Source organism: Tursiops truncatus, chromosome 7 (genome assembly GCF_011762595.2).
Source record: "Tursiops truncatus isolate mTurTru1 chromosome 7, mTurTru1.mat.Y, whole genome shotgun sequence".
Classification (NCBI taxonomy): domain Eukaryota; kingdom Metazoa; phylum Chordata; class Mammalia; order Artiodactyla; family Delphinidae; genus Tursiops; species Tursiops truncatus.
Genome location: NC_047040.1, coordinates 776,747 through 794,713, shown reverse-complemented (window position 1 = coordinate 794,713; position 17,967 = coordinate 776,747). Strand labels below are relative to the sequence as shown.

The 17,967-nt window shown below is 63.3% G+C and overlaps 1 protein-coding gene across 1 annotated transcript in view; it reads left to right on the top strand.

Annotated features, from left to right (window-relative positions):
* Positions 1 to 17,967, top strand: part of CROCC2 (ciliary rootlet coiled-coil, rootletin family member 2) — a 68,500-nt gene that overhangs the window by 3,392 nt on the left and 47,141 nt on the right. Inside the window, 5 exon segments of the mRNA XM_073807879.1 lie at positions 8,100 to 8,250; positions 9,160 to 9,287; positions 11,371 to 11,477; positions 13,717 to 13,882; positions 17,790 to 17,893. Coding sequence (XP_073663980.1) covers positions 8,100 to 8,250; positions 9,160 to 9,287; positions 11,371 to 11,477; positions 13,717 to 13,882; positions 17,790 to 17,893 — 656 coding nt within the window.

Below are 17,967 nucleotides of genomic sequence, written 5' to 3'. Positions count from 1 at the left end.
TACCCAGGAAAAGGAGCGGGTGCACACCCGCACCTAAAGGTGGGCGAGGCGAGAAGGAACCGGCCAAGGGGGCCGAGACGGGGAGGCCAAGGAGGTGAGAGTGACTGGGAGAGGGCCATGTCTGGAAACCTCGTGAGGGGGGAGCTCCAGGGAGGAGGAACGACCGTCAGCACAAAGTGCTGCTAGTAGGTCGAGCCCAGGCCCGGTGGGCCACGGCATTCAACAGCGCGGGGCTCGTGGGCGGCACTGACCACAAGGGTAACTCGCGGGGCACGTAGGGGCAATACATCTTTTTAAGGCGAGGATAAATGATGACAGTTTGCGTCGACAAGAATGGTCTGATAGAGAGAAAAATAACTGATACGTAAGCAATAAGGAAGGATTGCTGGAGCAATGTCCTTAGTGCAAGAGAGAAGATGGTATGGGATGAGGTGGGGTGGGTGGGATGGGATAGGATGGGATGGGGTGGGATGAGTAGATACATGGATTAAAGCAGAGGCTGGCAAACTTTCTGGAGGGGCCAGATGACTGATACTTTAGGCTTTGCAAATCATAAAGTTTCTGTAGCAACTATTCAGCTCTGACACTGGAGCATGAAGGGGGTCACAGACACTGTGTGAGCAAATGGATGTAGTTATTTTCCAAGAAAGCTTTACTTACGAACAAGCGGCAGGCCCGGATTTAGCCTACAGATAGAGTCTGCCGAGCTCAGGATCAGCGGACGGAGGAATAAGGGGACATTCGGGTGGGTAGGGGAAGAGACTGTCGTACAGATGGTGGCAGATGGTTGAGTGGGTGGGTGGGAGTGGTGGACACGTGGTAGGTTGGAGAATGGATGGAAAGTCATTGTACACAGAGTGTGGGGATGAGAGCAGAGCCCCGCATTCTAGAAACTGGCCCTTGCATGCATACAAAAGCCTGCCGACATCCTAAGTGTGCAGCTTAACTGAGCCCGTCGTGTGGCTGGCGCCCGCCCCAGCAGAGCATTCTCAGAATGCCAGGAGCCCCCTCCCCCAACATACATTAGTCTTGCCCATTTGGGGACTTCAGAGAAATGGAGCCATATACGTGAGTGTGTAAACACACACACTCTTTGTACTACACCACGTTTGCGAAATTCACCGGCATGCAGCACGTCGCTCTAGTTTGCTGTGCACGCCAGTGTGTGAATATGCCGCACTTCTGAAATGCGTTCATTTTAGAGCTAATGGCCATTTGCGTGGTTCCATGAACGGCACCGCCGCGAACATTCTGCTCCACATCTTTGGGGGCCATATGTGTGTGTTTCTGTTGGATGCACACCCAGCCACAGGAGTGCCGGGTCACAGGTTGCATACATCCAGCTTCAGTGAACACTGCCAACGGATTTCAAAGTGGCTGCATGGATTCACAGCGTGTGAGGGGCTGGCCGCTACACATCCTCGCCAGCACTTGGCATTTCCTGTCATTTTCCTATTCAGCCATTATGGGGAATGTACAGTGGTATTGCTGTATGGTTCTAATTATCGTTTACCCGCTTACTAATGAAACTGAGCACATTTCCATGTGTCTACTGGCCCTCCAGACATCTTCCTTTGTGAAGCGTCTGCTCTACCATGTGCCCGTTTTGCTCTTGGGGTCGTGCCTTCTCTTCTTATTACTGATCTCGATTTGATGGCCTAATCTGGAAACAAGTCCTTTATTAAATACGTGTATTGCGAGTACCTCCCGTGGGTGGCCTTTTCACCCCTGTAACGGTGCTTTGAGGAACGGTTCATAACTGTAACCTGGCACAATCTGTCCATTTTCCACCTTAGGCTACTGCTGCTTGTGTGCTATTTAAGAAACACGCTTCGCCTACTCCAAGGCCACTAAGAGGTTCTTCTCTGTTTTCTCTTAAAAGCTTTATTGTGTTACTTTCACAGTTAAATCTGCAATCCACTGGGAATTGACCTCTGTGTACGGTGTGAGGTGGAGACCACCACGCGTTTCCTTCCGTATGAAAAGCCAGTGGGCCTTGCCCCAGACTGAAAATCCCATCATCTCCCCACTGCACTGTGTCACCTTCGTCACTCACCAGTGTGTGCATGTGTCTGCGCACGTGTGTCTGCGTGTGCATGTGCGCATATATACTTCCAGAGTTCGTGGCCTCTTCCCTGGTCAGCTGGTCCTTATACCAACGCTACCCTGTCTTCGTCCCTGTGGATCTGTGACGTGTCGTTACATCTGAGCATAAGCTTTCTTCACGATTCCCTACATACTTTTTTTTTTTTTTTTTTTTGGTGGTACGCGGGCCTCTCACTGTTGTGGCTTCTCCCGTTGCGGAGCACAGGCTCCGGACGCGCAGGCTCAGCGGCCATGGCTCACGGGCCCAGCCGCTCCGCGGCATGTGGGATCTTCCCGGACCGGGGCACGAACCCGTGTCCCCTGCATCGGCAGGCGGACTCTCAACCACTGCGCCACCAGGGAAGCCCTCCCTACATACTTTTGACTCTTCCATAAGAATTTTAGAATCCGTTTGTTAATTTCTACAAACTAAGAACCCTGCTGGGATTTGGATTGGGATTTCATTGACTCTGCAGATTAATTTGAGGAGGACTGACGGCTTTACAATGCTGTCTTCCATTCTTCCATTTACGTTTTTGCTAATTTTACTCAACGTAGCTCTCCACGGAGCGGCCCTGCACATACTTTGTTAGCACATCGGCTCCTAGGTATTTGATGTGTTGGGAAGCTGTTACCACTTTTAAAATGATCATAGCTGAGAAACCGGCTCTGTTTTGAGGGTCGCTCCGTTCCCAGGCTCTGTCGCTGATCTTCCAAACTCAGAGCACCCACCCAGCCCAGGACGCCCTGCCGCTCACCTCTCCCTGAGTGTCGGTCCATCTCCCCCACTGCTTCCGTGGCTCTCTGACGTCTTCAGGAGTAGGAGTTTCACAGTCTACCTGGCTGTTCTAGTAACTGTGGAGGGAGGGCTGGCTCCCTGGGTCCTCTGTGTCCTGCGTCCTCCCCTCCCCACACACACACCTTCTCCACTCACGGGTTTTGTAGAGGTGTTTATGGTTTAAGTTTCCAAAGTGGGAAGGTCTGAGGGGGAGGGGGGGAGGGAGGGGCACCGGGGAGAGGGAGGAGGTGCTGTCGGGAGGCCCGGGAGGGCTGGCACAGTCATGAAGTCGCAGCTGCCCCTGAGCAGAAAGGAGGGCACTGTGGTGTTCAGGTTCTGGACCTGAACTGGCCCTGCCACTGACTGTCTGCCTCAGGGTCCCCATCTGTACGAGGGTGAGACAGGTGGTCTGGGGGGCTCCCCAGAGCCTGGGTGAGTGAGGGCCCACCCTCGGGACAGGAGCCGGGATGGTTTGAGAGTGCCAGGGTGTGGCCAAGCCCTGTGTGGACGGCAGCCAGGGTCACTGCCAATCAGATGGGACATGTCTCCCTTCCTCGTTCAGAAGCGAAGACGGGGCGCCACCATCCTCACGGGGATGTTAAAGGCCTTCAGTCACCTCTCCCGCCTCGTGGCTCCCATGCACCCTGCTCCCCAGCCCCGCACAGACTGCCTCTCCTCCTCTGGTCCCTCCACCTGGACGCCTGACCTCTGTCCCCTCTGGCTGCTGGACTCTTATTTATCCTTCAAGGTCCAACTCAGCGGCCCCCTCCTCCCGGAAGTCCGTGTGGGCACAGAGGACACAGTAGCAAACAAGACGGACAGGATGCTGCCCTTCTGTCATCCCTTGACATGAGTCATTTTTCAGTTGGTGATTCATACCTTGGGCTTGGCTTTCAGTCCCTCTGGTAGTGACCTGTGTCTGAGCCTGCTTGCGTGCCAAGCGCTGACGGTGCCGGGCTGGGGAAGCGGGGATGAATGAGAAATTGTCCCCCCATCCCCAGTGCCTGCTTTCATGCCTGGCCCAGATTGCCCCCTTATTGTTAGTTGAAGCCTGACCCGGCTCCTGGGGTGATGCCCAGGGCCCCAGAGGGCTCAACGGACGCACAGAGATCTGAAACTGGGCGGTGCTGAGATACAGCACGGTGGGGGCCAGGGGTTACCCCAGGCACAGAGAAGCTCTTTTTCCTAAGGAAATGGAGCCTGGCAGGCCGCCACCCAGGCCCAGGGCCCTCTCTGCAGCCGGCCAAGCCACGGAAGGATGGCAAGCAGACGTCCGGTGGCTGGACTTGGCTGGAGGCCCTGTCCTCGGATGTGTTCTTCAAGCTGGGCCCGCGCCTGGCGAGGGCCAAAGCCTGGCCCTGGGGTGCCTGGGGCCCTGTGGGGGTGCTGGGGAGGGTCTGAGGGGCAGAGGCGGAGGAGGAAGCCAGGCTTGGGCCGGCCCCCATTCCTCTGCCTTCGGGGAGGGGACCCAAGGCCAGCGTGCCTGCGGAGTCCTGATCTCGGGCCACTGGGAAGGTGCTGGGGGCCCACAGGCAGGGGCCCAGGCCTAACACTGCCGCCCGTGAGTGCAAGACCCTGAGCCTCCCTTCCAGCCGAGATGACAGATATAAAACGGGTGCTGGGAGACCTTGAGAGGTGACGCCCTTCTCACATCTCCATGAGCAAGGGAGCCTCTGCCTTCCCGCCGCCCCCAGGAGCCCCAGCCTCCCTCCTCGAGCGACGGGCAGTCACAGCTCCTGCAGCGCCCCTTGCGGCCACACGGTGGCACTGTTGGAGCTCCGCCACCCCAGACCCAGGCTGCTGGCCGGGGGCCCCCCCACCCCCCGACTCTGCCGAGGGGCCCAGGATTCTGACTCGCTCACGCTGCTGGCTGAGTTGAGGTCCCCCGCTGGACACCCGCTCTCGCAGGGTGACTTTCAACGGGGCTTCTGGCGCCCCTCCCTGCCTTGCCACGGGGCTCATCTGGACCCACCCGGGCCACCCAGGGGTCTCCCTCACTGGGCTCTGGGTATGGGGCACCCTCATCTTCCTTCCAGAAGTCGCTGGGCTCCTCTCCCTGGGGATCTGTGCCTGGGCAGCCTGCGGATTCAGAGGGGCCACTCGGGGGTCCGATGCTGGTCACCAGTGAGGGAGAGAGTGAGATTGTTCCGTGTGGGTTGCGTTTCTGTCTTACAGCTCCACCCGCCCTCCCCAGCCGCCTCATGTCCTCACCTGTGGGATTAGGGCGGGGTCCCCAGAGCCGCAGCCCCCGGGTCCCTGGGACGCCCCATTTTCAAAGATGAGAACACACGGCTCGGGACAGCAGGTGGCATGCCTGAGGTCAGGCAGTGCACCGGCAGTGGCAGACCAGGGGCCCCAGCCCACCTCTCCCAGAGGGGAGCCCAGGGTCCTCGGAGCGGAAACCCGCCCCATCCACAGGGCCACACGGCGAGGGCGGCGGCGAGGAAGGAGGGGATGGCCGCCCCACTGGGCCGCACACACAGGCCCCCCTCTAGGGCTCACTGGGGGTGTCACGCAGGGGCTGTGACCTCCCTGAGGTCCTTAGAAGCTGGTTGAGCTGATGGGGAGGAGGACGCTGGGGACAGAAAGGAGGAGGGGACATGGTCAGGCTCAACTGTGAGTCTGAGGTCTTTTGGGGAGCTGATGCCCAGCTCTGGTGTCCCCTCTGACCAGCTGAGACTGCGAGGGGAGGAGGGGGGCTTCTAGAAGTCTCCCAGTGCACTGCCCGGTCACAGGCAGACAGCACACCCCCCCAAAGCTGACCCAGAGCCACCCCTGGCCCACAGGGCTGCAGGTGGCATCACGGGGTCCCAGGCGGCCGCAGGGGGAACCAAGCCCCAAGGCCAGAGGTTGGTGCAGGCCCAGTGACCTGCCCTGGGTGAAGGCCCCTCCCTGCCCCCATTACTGGGTGGGGTGGGGGGCAGGAGGTGGGGCGGGGTGGGAGGGGGCAGCCCCAGGGCCTCCGCGCACCCCCACCGTGCCGACCCCGCTGCCTCCCTCCGCTCCAGCTGGGCCACGGCCCATCGCAGGCACCCGGCCGCAGCTGGAACCCATTACGCGCCCAGCTCCTCTTGGGACGTCTCGGCTAATAACTGACCCTCCGTAAATGTTAGGAATGAGTCAAGTTTATGGCGCTGCTGCCTTCCCGTTAGCGGGTGGCGCCGCGGACGCTGGGGCGGGGAGGGTGGTGTGGAGAGCGGAGGGGCAGGGGCCTTCCTGGACTCGACAGTCCCGCGGGCCTCAGGTGGCTCTCGCCTCCCCCTTGGGCCTCGGTTTCCCTGAGTGCAAAGGGGGTTCAGGGCGGACGATGGCTGAGCCCCTGCCTGCGGCCTTGGTGGTCTCGGCGCCCCCTTCCGGGCTCTGCCCAAAGGGGCCAGCAGGCACCTCGTCCCCTCCCCTCAAGGGAGGCTGCTCACCCGAAGTCATGCTGAAGGGGGGTCGGCGAGGGGGAGTGTAGTCAAGGTGCCTCCCAAGACCTCCCAGGGGACTCAAATTCCTACACGCAGGTGAAGGAGGACTGGGGTCCAGGTGAACCAGAGCCAGGGTTCTCACTCCCCGTGGGGGGCGGTGGAATTCAGTCCCGCGAGCTTGCTCAGTGTCTGCCCAGCACCGAGCTCCTGTTGGGATGGGAACGTGGCTTCACCAGGTGTCATGCAAGAGCCCGGGTCTCGGGGTCGCCCTGGCCACTCTGGTGCTGACGGAGGGGCAGGCCTCGTGTCCAGGCAGACGTGAGCGGAAGAGACCAGGCTGGGGTCTCAGGAGGAGGGGACGGGCTGGGATTGTACCAGGGCAGTGGGGTGGGGGGAGCAGGGCTGCACCCAGGAAGCCCTCCATCCCTACCGGCCCAGGCCTGAGGGTCAGAGCCAGGTGGAGGGGTCTAGGCCTCGAGAGGGTCTTCAGGGAGAGCTGGGGGGATCAGAGGAGGACAGGCAGGTAGGAGGCTGTGCGGTGGTCACTCACCAGGGCCCTGGGATGGGAGGGAGATCTGGGGAGTCTCGGGATGGGGGGTCTTGGGAAGCCAGGGGTGGGGAGGGGCTGGGCATATGGTGATAAGTTTGAGAAGTCTGGGACCTTCGGGGGTGATGGGAGGACCCTGGTTTGTCGCCCTAGAGAGTCACTGGAGGGGACATCCATCTCCAGGACCCCCTGGGAAGCGTCTGGTTACCCTCTGCTATTTCACTCACTGCCTGACAGCTCATATCGCAAAGGCAGCAGGGCCGGTGGGCAGCTACGGACTGTCCTGAGTGCAGGCCCATCCTGCCTCGCTGCCCTCTCATGTCCAGATGTTCATGCTGGTTTAGAAGTGGCTGCCTCGGCCTGCAGCGTTCACGAGTTCCCCCCATGGTCAGCACCACGACAGACCTGGCGACAAAGGCCCCGCCCGGCCCTGGGCTCTGGAGGGCAGCCCAAGCCCTCCCCCGGCGGTGCCATCGTCGTGGAGCCGAGAATGCCCAGGGCCGAGGCAAAGTGCCAACTGGAGCCCAAGACCCCAACACCAGTCTCTGGGTACCCAAGACCCAGGGTCTCCTACCCGCGTCCGGGGCTATTCGGACCTCTGCCACAGATGGTCAGCTGTTCTAGGCGGCTAGGAAGGAGGGCCGTCCCCACGATCCACCCACTGTCCCTCCCTCGGCTCCCACCCTGCCCCGGCCCAGGGCCCATGCGTGCCCCTCCCAGTGGACAGGGAAGCCCCACATGGCTGGCCTTGTCCTAAAGGGGGGTGTGTGGGTGGACCTTCTACCAGTTGTCCCTCTGCTGTTGTCAGCCCCTCCTGCCGTGGGGCTCTGGGCCTGCTGGGTGGGGTTCAAACCCCTCCCTGCCAACCCCACTGTGAGAACTGGGAGGCTGCCTGCTCCAGGAGGGCCAGAGGCAGGAGCCTGCCTCCCAGCGTCCCCGGAGAGGTCCACCACGACGGTCAGTGCAGCCCCCGCAGAGGCGGAGCAGCGCTGAAGGGTGGGGCGAGGTGGTGCCCTAGGCTCGGAGCTCTCCGGACCAGCTCTTCTTTCCTCACCCGTGCTCAGAGCAGCGCCAGGACAGGCAGGGTGCCCTCCCACCTTGAAAGGTGGGGAAACCAAGGCACGGGCCTTGGTGACCTCACCCAGTCCTCTCCAGCGCACTTTGCCACCATATGGGAGCCCCGTGGCAGCGCCCACTAACTCCAGTGGGTTCACGTGGGGCTCTGGCAGCTGTCCAGGGACCTGCCAGCCCCAGGCATCTCTGAGCCGGTGTTTTTCAGAGGCTGGAGGACACCGTCCTGAGCCCCATGGCCAGCAGAGAAGACCGGGCGCTGACCGTGCATGGGGGAGGCTGGCGGGCCTCACCCATCCCCGTGCCTGCCCGCATCCGTGAGATTGTGGCTGGCAGCCTGGGTGAGGAGCCGCCCCAAGGTGAGGGGGGCCACCAGGGGGGCTGCAGAGCCGTCAGTCAGAGTCCAGCTTCAGGGAGCCAAGCCCCTCACTGTCCCCTGACCGGGCCGGCCCCTCCCGGCCCATCATCCTCCCTTGTGTTAGGGCGAGAACCACACCTTCCCACGGCATCGTCCCCGGGGATCAGAAGCCCATCCCCACGGCGCGCTCACCACCAGGCCACAGGGACCATGCCCACCTAGCCCTGCGTTGGTTTGTCACACATCTGTGCCCACCAGTCTTGATTTAATTATGTTCATTTTTCATTAGATGATGAAATCCTAAAGGGTGACACTCAGGAGGTGTGGACGCTAAGCAGCCCCCCCTCCAAGAGCTCTGCTCCCCCAGCCCCCGGGCCCCCTCGCGGTGCCTCTCGCTGTCTGTCATGGCTGCGTGCGCAGCTGGGTCCCTGCACCGAGGCCACCCAGCCAGTAGGGCAGCCTGGCCCCAGAGTGTGCCCCGAACCCCTCGTGCGGGGGTCCCGAGACCCCTTTCTGAAATAAGGGGCTCTCCAGCCTCCTAGAGGAACTGGGGACCTCACTGTGTGTTAAGGAAAAAGAAAGCCCACTGTGTGGTTAGAACAGCAACTTACTACTTGGGGGTGAGATCTGGTTACCGTGAGTCAGCAGTTCTCACTGCCTGACGGGGGTGTGGGATCCCCAGCGTCCAGGGGGACGCTGTAACTGGGTTGGGGCTCGCCCTGGGCAGGGGTCTGTACCGGGGTGAAACGTGATGTCCACGGCAGGAGAGGAAGGGAGGCCCGCGGCCGAGGTGCGGCCCCAGATCGGGGTCCCCCGGGTCAGTCCCGGCAGATCGGCAGACCGGCGGCGGGACAGGGAGCCGGGCTGGGGGCTGGCCTGGCCACAGGCTGACCTGCTGCTGCGCCTGCAGCGCTGCAGGAGCCGCCAGCCGCCTCGGCCCACGTGCAGGAGGAGCTGTCCCGGCTGGAGGAGCTGCTGGCCCAGGCGGGGGCCGAGCGGGACGAGCCGGCCGGCAGGTACCACGCAGTCAGCGAGCAGGTGAGCGTGCGTAGGGACGCGTGGCAGCCAGAGGGTGGCAGCCGGGCCCGGGGTGACCGGTGGATCCGTCAGCGCGTCTCAGGACGTGGAATGACAGTGGTCAGCCATGGCACGGCTGAACCCTGGGCGGTGGCTAGAGAAGCTGAGGCTGGAGGGGACCGGTGAGAGCGGGACAGGTGCCCGGGGCTCCCCGGCCCCGGGGTCCCCCAGGACTCCCCCCCCAGCTTAAGCACTGACTTGTGCCCCACCTGCCAGAAGCCTTGGGGGCGGCTGGGGCATTCCTGACCCCTGGCCCTGGCCTCCAGCCCAGCGTGGGCACGTGGCAGCAACTGCCCAGGGGAGGAGCGGGAGCAAAAGGAACCGCCTGGCGGCCGCCGAGGACTGGCCCCGCCCCCAGTCCCCACCCCCGACGGCCGGGGGCGGACGGAGCCCCTGGGCCTCTGTCCTCAGTGCCCTGGGCAGCGCGGTGCCCTCCAGGGTGACTGGCTGTGGCAACAGGCCATTTGGTCACAACCAGTGGGGCTGGGAGGGCCTCCTGGTGGACAGATGGGGAAACCGAGGCAGAAAGGTGACGAAACTTGCTAGGCCAGAGCCTCCTCTGTCCCATGTCTGCCACTCTAAGACATGATGGCCTCTGAGGCAGGACTGGGCTGGGGTGCCCGGCCCACAGTGTGGCACACTGGGAGCCCCTGTGTCTGCAGAGTCCCCCTGGTCTACGTGGCAGGGCAGATGACTCCACTTTCCAGATGAGAAAACTGAGGCGCCGAGCTAGTCCGAGTTATCCAGGGCCACGCTGCCGTTGCTGGGCGAGACCTGGCTCAGGTCTTTCTGCGGCATGACCAGTGACCAGTGCCGAACGCCCAAGGGCCCTGGGTCAGCCTCGTCTCCTCGAGGGTTCCGAGGGCTTCCTGGGATAGGCGGCGTCACCAGCCCCACAGAGGGAGGGGCTCCCTGCCCCCACCCGGAACTCACACCTGTTCTCATCGCCAGCCCCACCCCCCGGCAGGACTGGGAAGGCCCTCCTCATCCCCGGAGGGGACAGCGTCTCCCGCCCACCCTGGGCCCTGCGCGGGGCGGGGCGGGGATCTTCCTAGCACAGGGTGGGGAGATGTTGGGAACTAGAGGCCCTATGGGAATAGAAGCCGCAGAAATCCCGTGGCCGATTAGGAAACCTCGTGAGTCAGTGAGCTCTGGATTCACAGGCCTGTGCCAGCTCTGGCAGGCGGCTCAGCAGCCCTTGTGAGGGCCGCAGAGGGGCCCAGCCTCCCCAGGTTCCCCCAAGCAGATGGGCGGGCAGATGGTGGTAGCAGGGGCCGCATGACGGTTCCGTGGGCACCTCCATCCCGGCTAGACTCCCAGCCCCCGCCCAGGCCCCTGGGCTCGGCTGGACCCCCGGGCCCTCCTCTCCAATCCCACTGGTAGCTGCGGGGGCCACTCACCTCCCTGTACTCAGGCCCCATGTCGTGCCACAAGGGTGCCCTTCAGCTCTCCTGACCTACCTGCCTCAGCCCCCCACCAGCCGGCCTCCTCGGGTCGGGGCCCCCAGCACTGCCTTTTCCCCTCAGAGCCCCGGGTCCCCGTCTGCTCAGGCTCCAGCAGGCTCGGGGTCCACCTGGCCCAATTTGGGGGGCTCCCCTCCCTGCCAGGCCCACTTACTGGGGGTGTGGTACCCACCCACCCGCTGGATGAGGGGCTGGGAGCAGACGGAAGGTCGAGCACAGGCAGGAGGGCAGCTGCAGGGGCGGGACCCTAAGCTCACTCACTCCCATGGGGGTGACCCCAGGCCTGCTCTGCATCTCGGCCGTCCTGCCCCTTATGTGGCCGGACCAGAGCCTGGACCCCCACTCCGCCAGCCGTGGGCACATGGCACAGGACCATGGCACGGACGGCTGCCCGCCTGACCCGTCTTAGCAGACCCAGCTTGACCCCAGCTCGACCCCAGCCCTTATCCCAGCCTGGCCCCGCCCCAACTAGGGACCCAAGGGGAGCCCTCTCACCCGTCCCTGGGAGGGTTTTGTGCCAAAGCTGCCCAGCCCGCTGGGCTTGGAAGTGTCCAGCCAGGTGGGTTAATGCCCCTCTCCAGGCGCAGGCCCGGCTGGAGGCCACCGAGGCTCGGCTGCGGAGGTCAGAGCAGAAGCACAGCGTCGACCTGGAGGAAGCCCTCGGCCGGCTAGAGGCTGCCGAGCAGAGGTGAGGCCAGGCAGGCAGGGCAGTGGGGCAGCAGGGAGCTCGGCCGTCACTGCGCAGCGGACGCCACTGTGCCGTGGGGCTGTTGACACCTCTTCCCAGGTGGCTCCAGGGCGGGGCAGCACGGGGCGGAGCAGCACGGGGAGGGGCAGCACGGGGAGGGGCAGCACGGGGAGGAGGAGCACGGGGAGGGGCAGCACGGGGAGGGGCAGCACGGGGAGGGGCAGCACGGGGAGGAGGAGCACGGAGAGGAGCAGCACGGGGAGGAGGAGCACGGGGAGGAGCAGCACGGGGAGGGGCAGCACGGGGAGGAGGAGCACGGGGAGGAGGAGCACGGGGAGGGGCAGCACGAGGAGGAGGAGCACGGGGAGGGGCAGCACGGGGAGGAGGAGCACGGGGAGGAGCACGGGGAGGGGCAGCACGAGGAGGAGGAGCACGGGGAGGGGCAGCACGGGGAGGAGGAGCACGGGGAGGAGCACGGAGAGGGGCAGCACGAGGAGGAGGAGCACGGGGAGGGGCAGCACGGGGAGGGGCAGCACGGGGCGGAGGAGCACGGGGAGGGGCAGCACGGGGAGGAGGAGCACGAGGAGGAGGAGCACGAGGAGGAGCACGAGGAGGGGCAGCACGGGGAGGGGCAGCACGGGGAGGGGCAGCACGGGGAGGGGCAGCACGGGGAGGAGCAGCACGGGGAGGGGCAGCACGGGGAGGGGCAGCACGGGGAGGAGGAGCACGGAGAGGAGCAGCACGGGGAGGAGGAGCACGGGGAGGAGCAGCACGGGGAGGGGCAGCACGGGGAGGAGGAGCACGGGGAGGAGGAGCACGGGGAGGGGCAGCACGAGGAGGAGGAGCACGGGGAGGGGCAGCACGGGGAGGAGGAGCACGGGGAGGAGCACGGGGAGGGGCAGCACGAGGAGGAGGAGCACGGGGAGGGGCAGCACGGGGAGGGGCAGCACGGGGAGGAGGAGCACGGGGAGGAGGAACATGGGGAGGAGGAGCACGGGGAGGAGCACGGGGAGGGGCAGCACGGGGAGGGGCAGCACGGGGAGGAGCAGCACGGGGAGGAGGACCACCCCCAGGGCCTCAGGCGAGAGTGCGGGTCCCACAGGTCATGGGGCCTCCCTGGCCCTCTGCTCCCTCGTGTGTCACCCCAGGCCCCCACTGCCTGCTGAGGCCGGGACTCTGGCCTGAACTCCAGGAAGGCCGCCTGAGCTGCTCCTGGCCCTCGGCTGGCCTGGCCAATCCTGGGGGGCCCGGGGGTTCTCCCCTCAGTCCCAGTCCACTTCACACTCCGGCCCTGACTCCCAAGCCCCTTTGGCTTCAAGCCGCTCTGATTTCACGATCGGGCTCACCTGTGCACCGTTGGTAAGTGTGTGTCATACCCCAGCGCCCCCGGAGATAGCCCCAAGCCCCAGGACACGGCCGCGGAAGGGAAGGGCATCTCTCCACGTTCCCTGCAGGGCGGCCAGCGGGAGGGATGAACCTCCACTCCACGGCCAGCTCTGTCTCCAGACCTGGGGGAGGTTAAGCCGTTTGTGGAAGACTTCCCAGCCTTGGTTCATCCTCAGGGACTCTGGATAAGGAAGAAAAGTGCTGAGAAGCATTTTGAAAACCAGTTTTGGAGCAGGGGGGTGGAGGGTGTTGGTAAATAAGCCAGGAGGAGGCTGATGCCCACAGAGCAGACAGGAGCAGAGGAAGTCCCTGTGGCCGCGCCGCTAGCCGGGAGGTGCGGGCTCCAGAGGGTTTGGGGTCCCCGACTGCAGCCACATGCAGACCTGCCCTGGGTGGAGAGAGACCCCCACGGTCCCAGAGGAGCTGCCCCCTCCACGGGGCAGGCCTGACTCCCTCTGCCCCCGCCCTGCGCGGCAGGGTACCTTCCCAGCCCTGGTACCCTCGGCCAGGCTCCCTAGCCCTAACCCTCTTGATGGTCTCCCAGCCCCTGGAGTTAGGAGCCAGCCACAGTTGTGTGGCAGAGCCAGGGGAGCCCAGAGGGGCGGAAGGTGGGGAGAGCAAGCGAGTCAGGGCAGGAGGGGGCGTGCCGGGGTGGCACCCAGAGGCTGGCCCCCGTTGGCGGGGCCACTGAGGACCGCTGCAGGTGGCCAGTGCCTCTTAGGGGCAGTCTGGGCGCTGCACAGTCGAGCTGGGGTCGTCTGGGCCCAGGAGGTTCGGGGCCCGGCTGTCTGAGCACGTCTGTAGGGAGAGGCCACCCGCCCATGGCCACGCCGCTCCGTCCCTACCCGTACAGGAGCACCGGCCTCTCCCAGGTGAACACCCTCCTGCGGGAGCAGCTAGGACACATGAAGAAGGCCAACGACAGACTGGCCGAGGAGCTGGCGGGGACGACGCACAGCGTGCTCCTCCTGCGGGCTGAGCTGGAGCTGCGGGAGAGGCAGCGCTGGACCCAGAGAGAGGTGCTCCCCGGCTCTCGCCCGTGGGCAGGGGCATGCCTGGTCTGGTTCCCGTGGCCGGGGTCGGGGTGGGGGGCAGGAACAGGGAAACGGAGAGCTGGCTTCTGCCACGGCCCCTCCTGGGGGCAAGGCCCCTGGCCTCCCGCCACACCATGTCCCCCACTCAGCTTGGCCACGTTAGTCTGCAGGGTGGGGGCACTGCGTGGGAAGACCCCCGCTTTGAGAGAAGGACGCCTGGCTGGGCTTGGAAAATAGAGTGAGGGCCGAGCCCTGGTTCTGGCGTGGCCGAGCTGCTCTAGAGAGAAGAGTCTCTGCAGGCCCAACTCGGGGTCAGACACAGGAGCCTGGGCCGCACCACAGCCCCCCACTCCCTGGCCAGCCCAGCAGGGCCCACGCAGCCTCTTCTGAAACCCGCAGCCCTGGGGCACGGGGTCACGGCACGGGGCTCCAGGCCTCAGCCTTGCTGGGGGGAGATACTGTGTTGAACATCCCGGGCTGGTCACTGGGGCAGGACGTCCAGCTTGAGGTAGGGGACATATTTGAGACGGGTCACCCCATGCCTCTGCCTGTCCACATCCCTGCTGGGCTTGCAACCTCTGCTCCGATTGTCCCTGGATGTCCCCACGGACCTCCCGGCGTCTGCCACGGGCCCCATGGGCAGGATTTCTCCCCAGACGTGGCAGGAGCAGAGGCCGAGCTGGTCCCCGGGTGCCTGGGCCTCAGGCTGACCCTGCACAGGTGTCCCTCGGACAAGCCCATCTCAGAGGGGCCGTCTCGGCACTGCCCACACGGATCGGGCGGGGTGGGAGGCCCAACCCCACTGTGTGGACAGGGCTCCTCCTGCTGGACAGCTGCTCCAGTCAGAAGCCGAGCGGCCCCTCCTGCTGCAGCCACCCCTGCACGGGGACAGGACGCCAAGAGGGAATATGCACTTGTCATCACAGGGTGGTCGTCGATGGCCGGGCTCCCACGTGGGGTTGGGGAGACGTGGGAGACACATCACGCCCCCGCCTTGGCCACTAGGGAAACAAATGCCCTGGAGACGGGCCTCGTGTCCAGTTTGGCACTGGTTTATCGAGGGTCTTTATTCCCCCTTGGCCGCTGGCCGGCGGCTCTTCCTCTCAGCGCCTTAGAGACCCCCGTCCTCTGTCTGCTGGCCCACCACGGAGGCCGTCGTCCTCTTGCCGTGGCCGCTGTGAGCGGCCGCTCTCTGTGACTGCATCCTGCCAGCTTCCTGCCAGCTTCCCGCCGCAGACGCGCAGGTTTCTTTGTGTTTATCCTGCTGAGGACTCATCAGATGCCGCGCTCCCCTTGTCCTTGGCAAGCAGCCGTCACCTGCTTCAGTGTCACCCACGTCCCGCTCTCCCCTGTCCTCTCCCGCCCCGTGGACCTTACCCATCCCCGTGCTCCCTCCCACGTTTCTTAACCTCCCAGACTTTCCTTCCTTCTACCCCCCTGGTCTACGTGGTAGATAGAGGGTAGAATCTACCCTCCTGGTCATCAGTTTTCTCTTCTGGTGTCCAACCGGCCTTAAACCTGCCGATTAGGCTTGAATCCTAAACGTTGTGTTTCTCATCTTTAGAAATTCTGACGTTATTCTGGATATTTTCCAGCTATCTCACTCTTAACTGGTACTTTCAAGCCTCTCGTGTGTTTGCTGATGCATATTAGGAAACAGTTATTTTGTAGTCTGGGTCTGACGTTCTAACATCTGAACTTCTTCAAGGTGTGAGTCTATTGTTTCTGCTAGGTCGTGGTCATGGTGCTGTGTTTCCTTGTGTCTTTGGTGGTTTTTTAAAAAAATTTTTACCTAAGACCTGCATGTTATCCTTGGGACTCTGAAAATTGTTTGAAACCTGGAATGAACGTGGTGTGCTCCAGAAAGGACTGTCATTTGCTTAGGTCGGGTTCTCAGGGGCTCTGACGACCTTTGGACCACATTGAAGTAAATTTTCAGCTTTATTGTTTTTTTTTAACCACCCAGGTTTTGTGAATCCAGGCTGAAAACTGCACCAAGGCTAACTTGTGGTTCCAAAACCACAGGGAGATTTTTTCCTTACTGTCTTGGTCCCTCCAGGCCACTGTAGCAGAAATACCCCAGCCTGGGGGCTTGTCCACAGACATTTACTTCTCACAGCTCTGGAGCCTAGAAGTCCAAGATCAAAGCGCCAGGCCCTTCGTCTGGTGAAGAGCGCTTCCTGGTCACAGACGATACCTCCTGGCTGTAAGCTCACATGGCAGAAGGGACTGGACCCTCGTGGGGCCTCTTTTATAAGGACACTAACACCAATCCTGAAGGTGGAACTGGAAAGCCCCACCTCCACATACCATCACGTTGGGGATTAGGTTCCAACATGTGAATTGTGGGGGACACTGCACCTCTTTACAGCGCCCTGCAGGCAGGTGTGTGTGTGCATGTGTGTGTGTGTGTGTGCGCTTGTCACTGTCCACGGCACCTCGTTACAGCGCCCTGCAAGCAGCTGTGTACGTGCGCGTTTGCGTGTGTGTGCGTGCGCACGTGTGTGCTGATCCGCCCATCTCTAGCACACCTTACTTGGAGTGCAGCTTGGGGGATCACTTCCACATGTGAGCAGACTCCCCCTTGGGTGGACCTTAAGCTTTCCTCTCTGTCCCCAGAGCCCCTGTGGTCAAGGAAACGTGTTCAAGTTACTGTTTGGCAAGTCCCCCTAGAGTCCCTGAGTTTCCTGGTTCCTGGCTTGCGTGTCCCTTACCATACCGGCTGCCCAGCCTTGCGTTCAAGAAGTCGTAAAGTGTGGAATCTCAAGTATTCCACTGTCTTAGTGGGCAGGCGGGACAGGAGTCGGCTCTTCGTGTCAGCAGGAGGGATGTCTAATCCCTGCTCTTTGATGGTCACAGTTGGGGGGTGGGGTGCGAGTATACACAAGGCTCTGGCACCAGGCGCAAAGGGCGTTCCCTACACAAGGTACACAGCAGGGTGTTTCTGGGCTCGATGGGGGGCACCTCAGATGGGGGCTCAGGGGAGGGCGATCGGCAAAGGCTTCATGAAGTAGCAGGTGAGCGTGTGGGTCCTGGGCTGGATGACCGGCAGGACGTGAAAGTGCTTTGTTTGAAGCAACATTGAAAAGCCGCGGGTGGGGCTGTAACAGGCAGGAGGGGCCCTGGGAGCACCGGAAAGCACTGGGTGTGGTGGTGAGCCCCCCGGGGGGCCCTGGAGGTCAGTGTTCAGGACACAGCCCAGTGCAGGGGCTGGGAAGGTGGTGGGGAGACTCAGGACCTTCTGGGCTTCCGCTTAGTTCCCTGCAAGGCTGGCGCCGCTGACCGCACGTGACCCCATCCCACTCCTGCCCCCAACTCTCCACCCCGTCCCCTCCCCGTTCACAGCCCAGCGGTGGGCTCTCGCTGCACCTTACAACCTTGTTCACTCCACCTGTTCTCAGGGTGGCTCCCCCACCCCTACCACTGCATGGGCTCCTACTGGCAGAGGCTTCTGCTTCTCTGCCACCTTGAAGGGCCAGGCCCCACTCCTGACGTCCTAGGGGCCCTCCGAGAGTAAGCGCTGCTCTCTAGGTCCTGGAGAAGGCAAGGTCTGTTTCCTTGTGTCGTGCTCCCAACCCCCCAGCTGGAGGGCGGGAGCTGAGTGCCGCCCACGGCCCCATTGGGGGAACCAGGCTGAGTGGGTCCTGGTTCTGGACCGGGGAGTGGTCACCTCCCCAGGTCCTTTGGGGAGGGGAGCAAAGCACTGCCCCGGGGACCTTACCCACCCAGTGGGGCAGGTGCCGCATGCAGGAGGGTAGTGATGAGGGTCTGCACTCCGCCCGCCTGGAGCCGGAGGACCTGATTGTGGGGCGGGTGAATGGGGCCGCAGGGCTCCCCTCACCCCTCAGCCCCGGGCCTCCGCCTGCCGTGGACGCAAGCCTCTTGCTTTCAGACCCAGCGTACTCGCGCGGTGGGACACCAGGATGTCCTCCTCCTGCAGAGACAGGTCACAGCCCTCCGTGGACACCTGGCTGAGCTGCGTGCAGCCACCGAGAGGTGCGTGCCAGCCACCCTGCCCACACAGAGCCAGGCGTGGGTGCCATCAGGGTCAGGGAGAAGGGCACCTGATG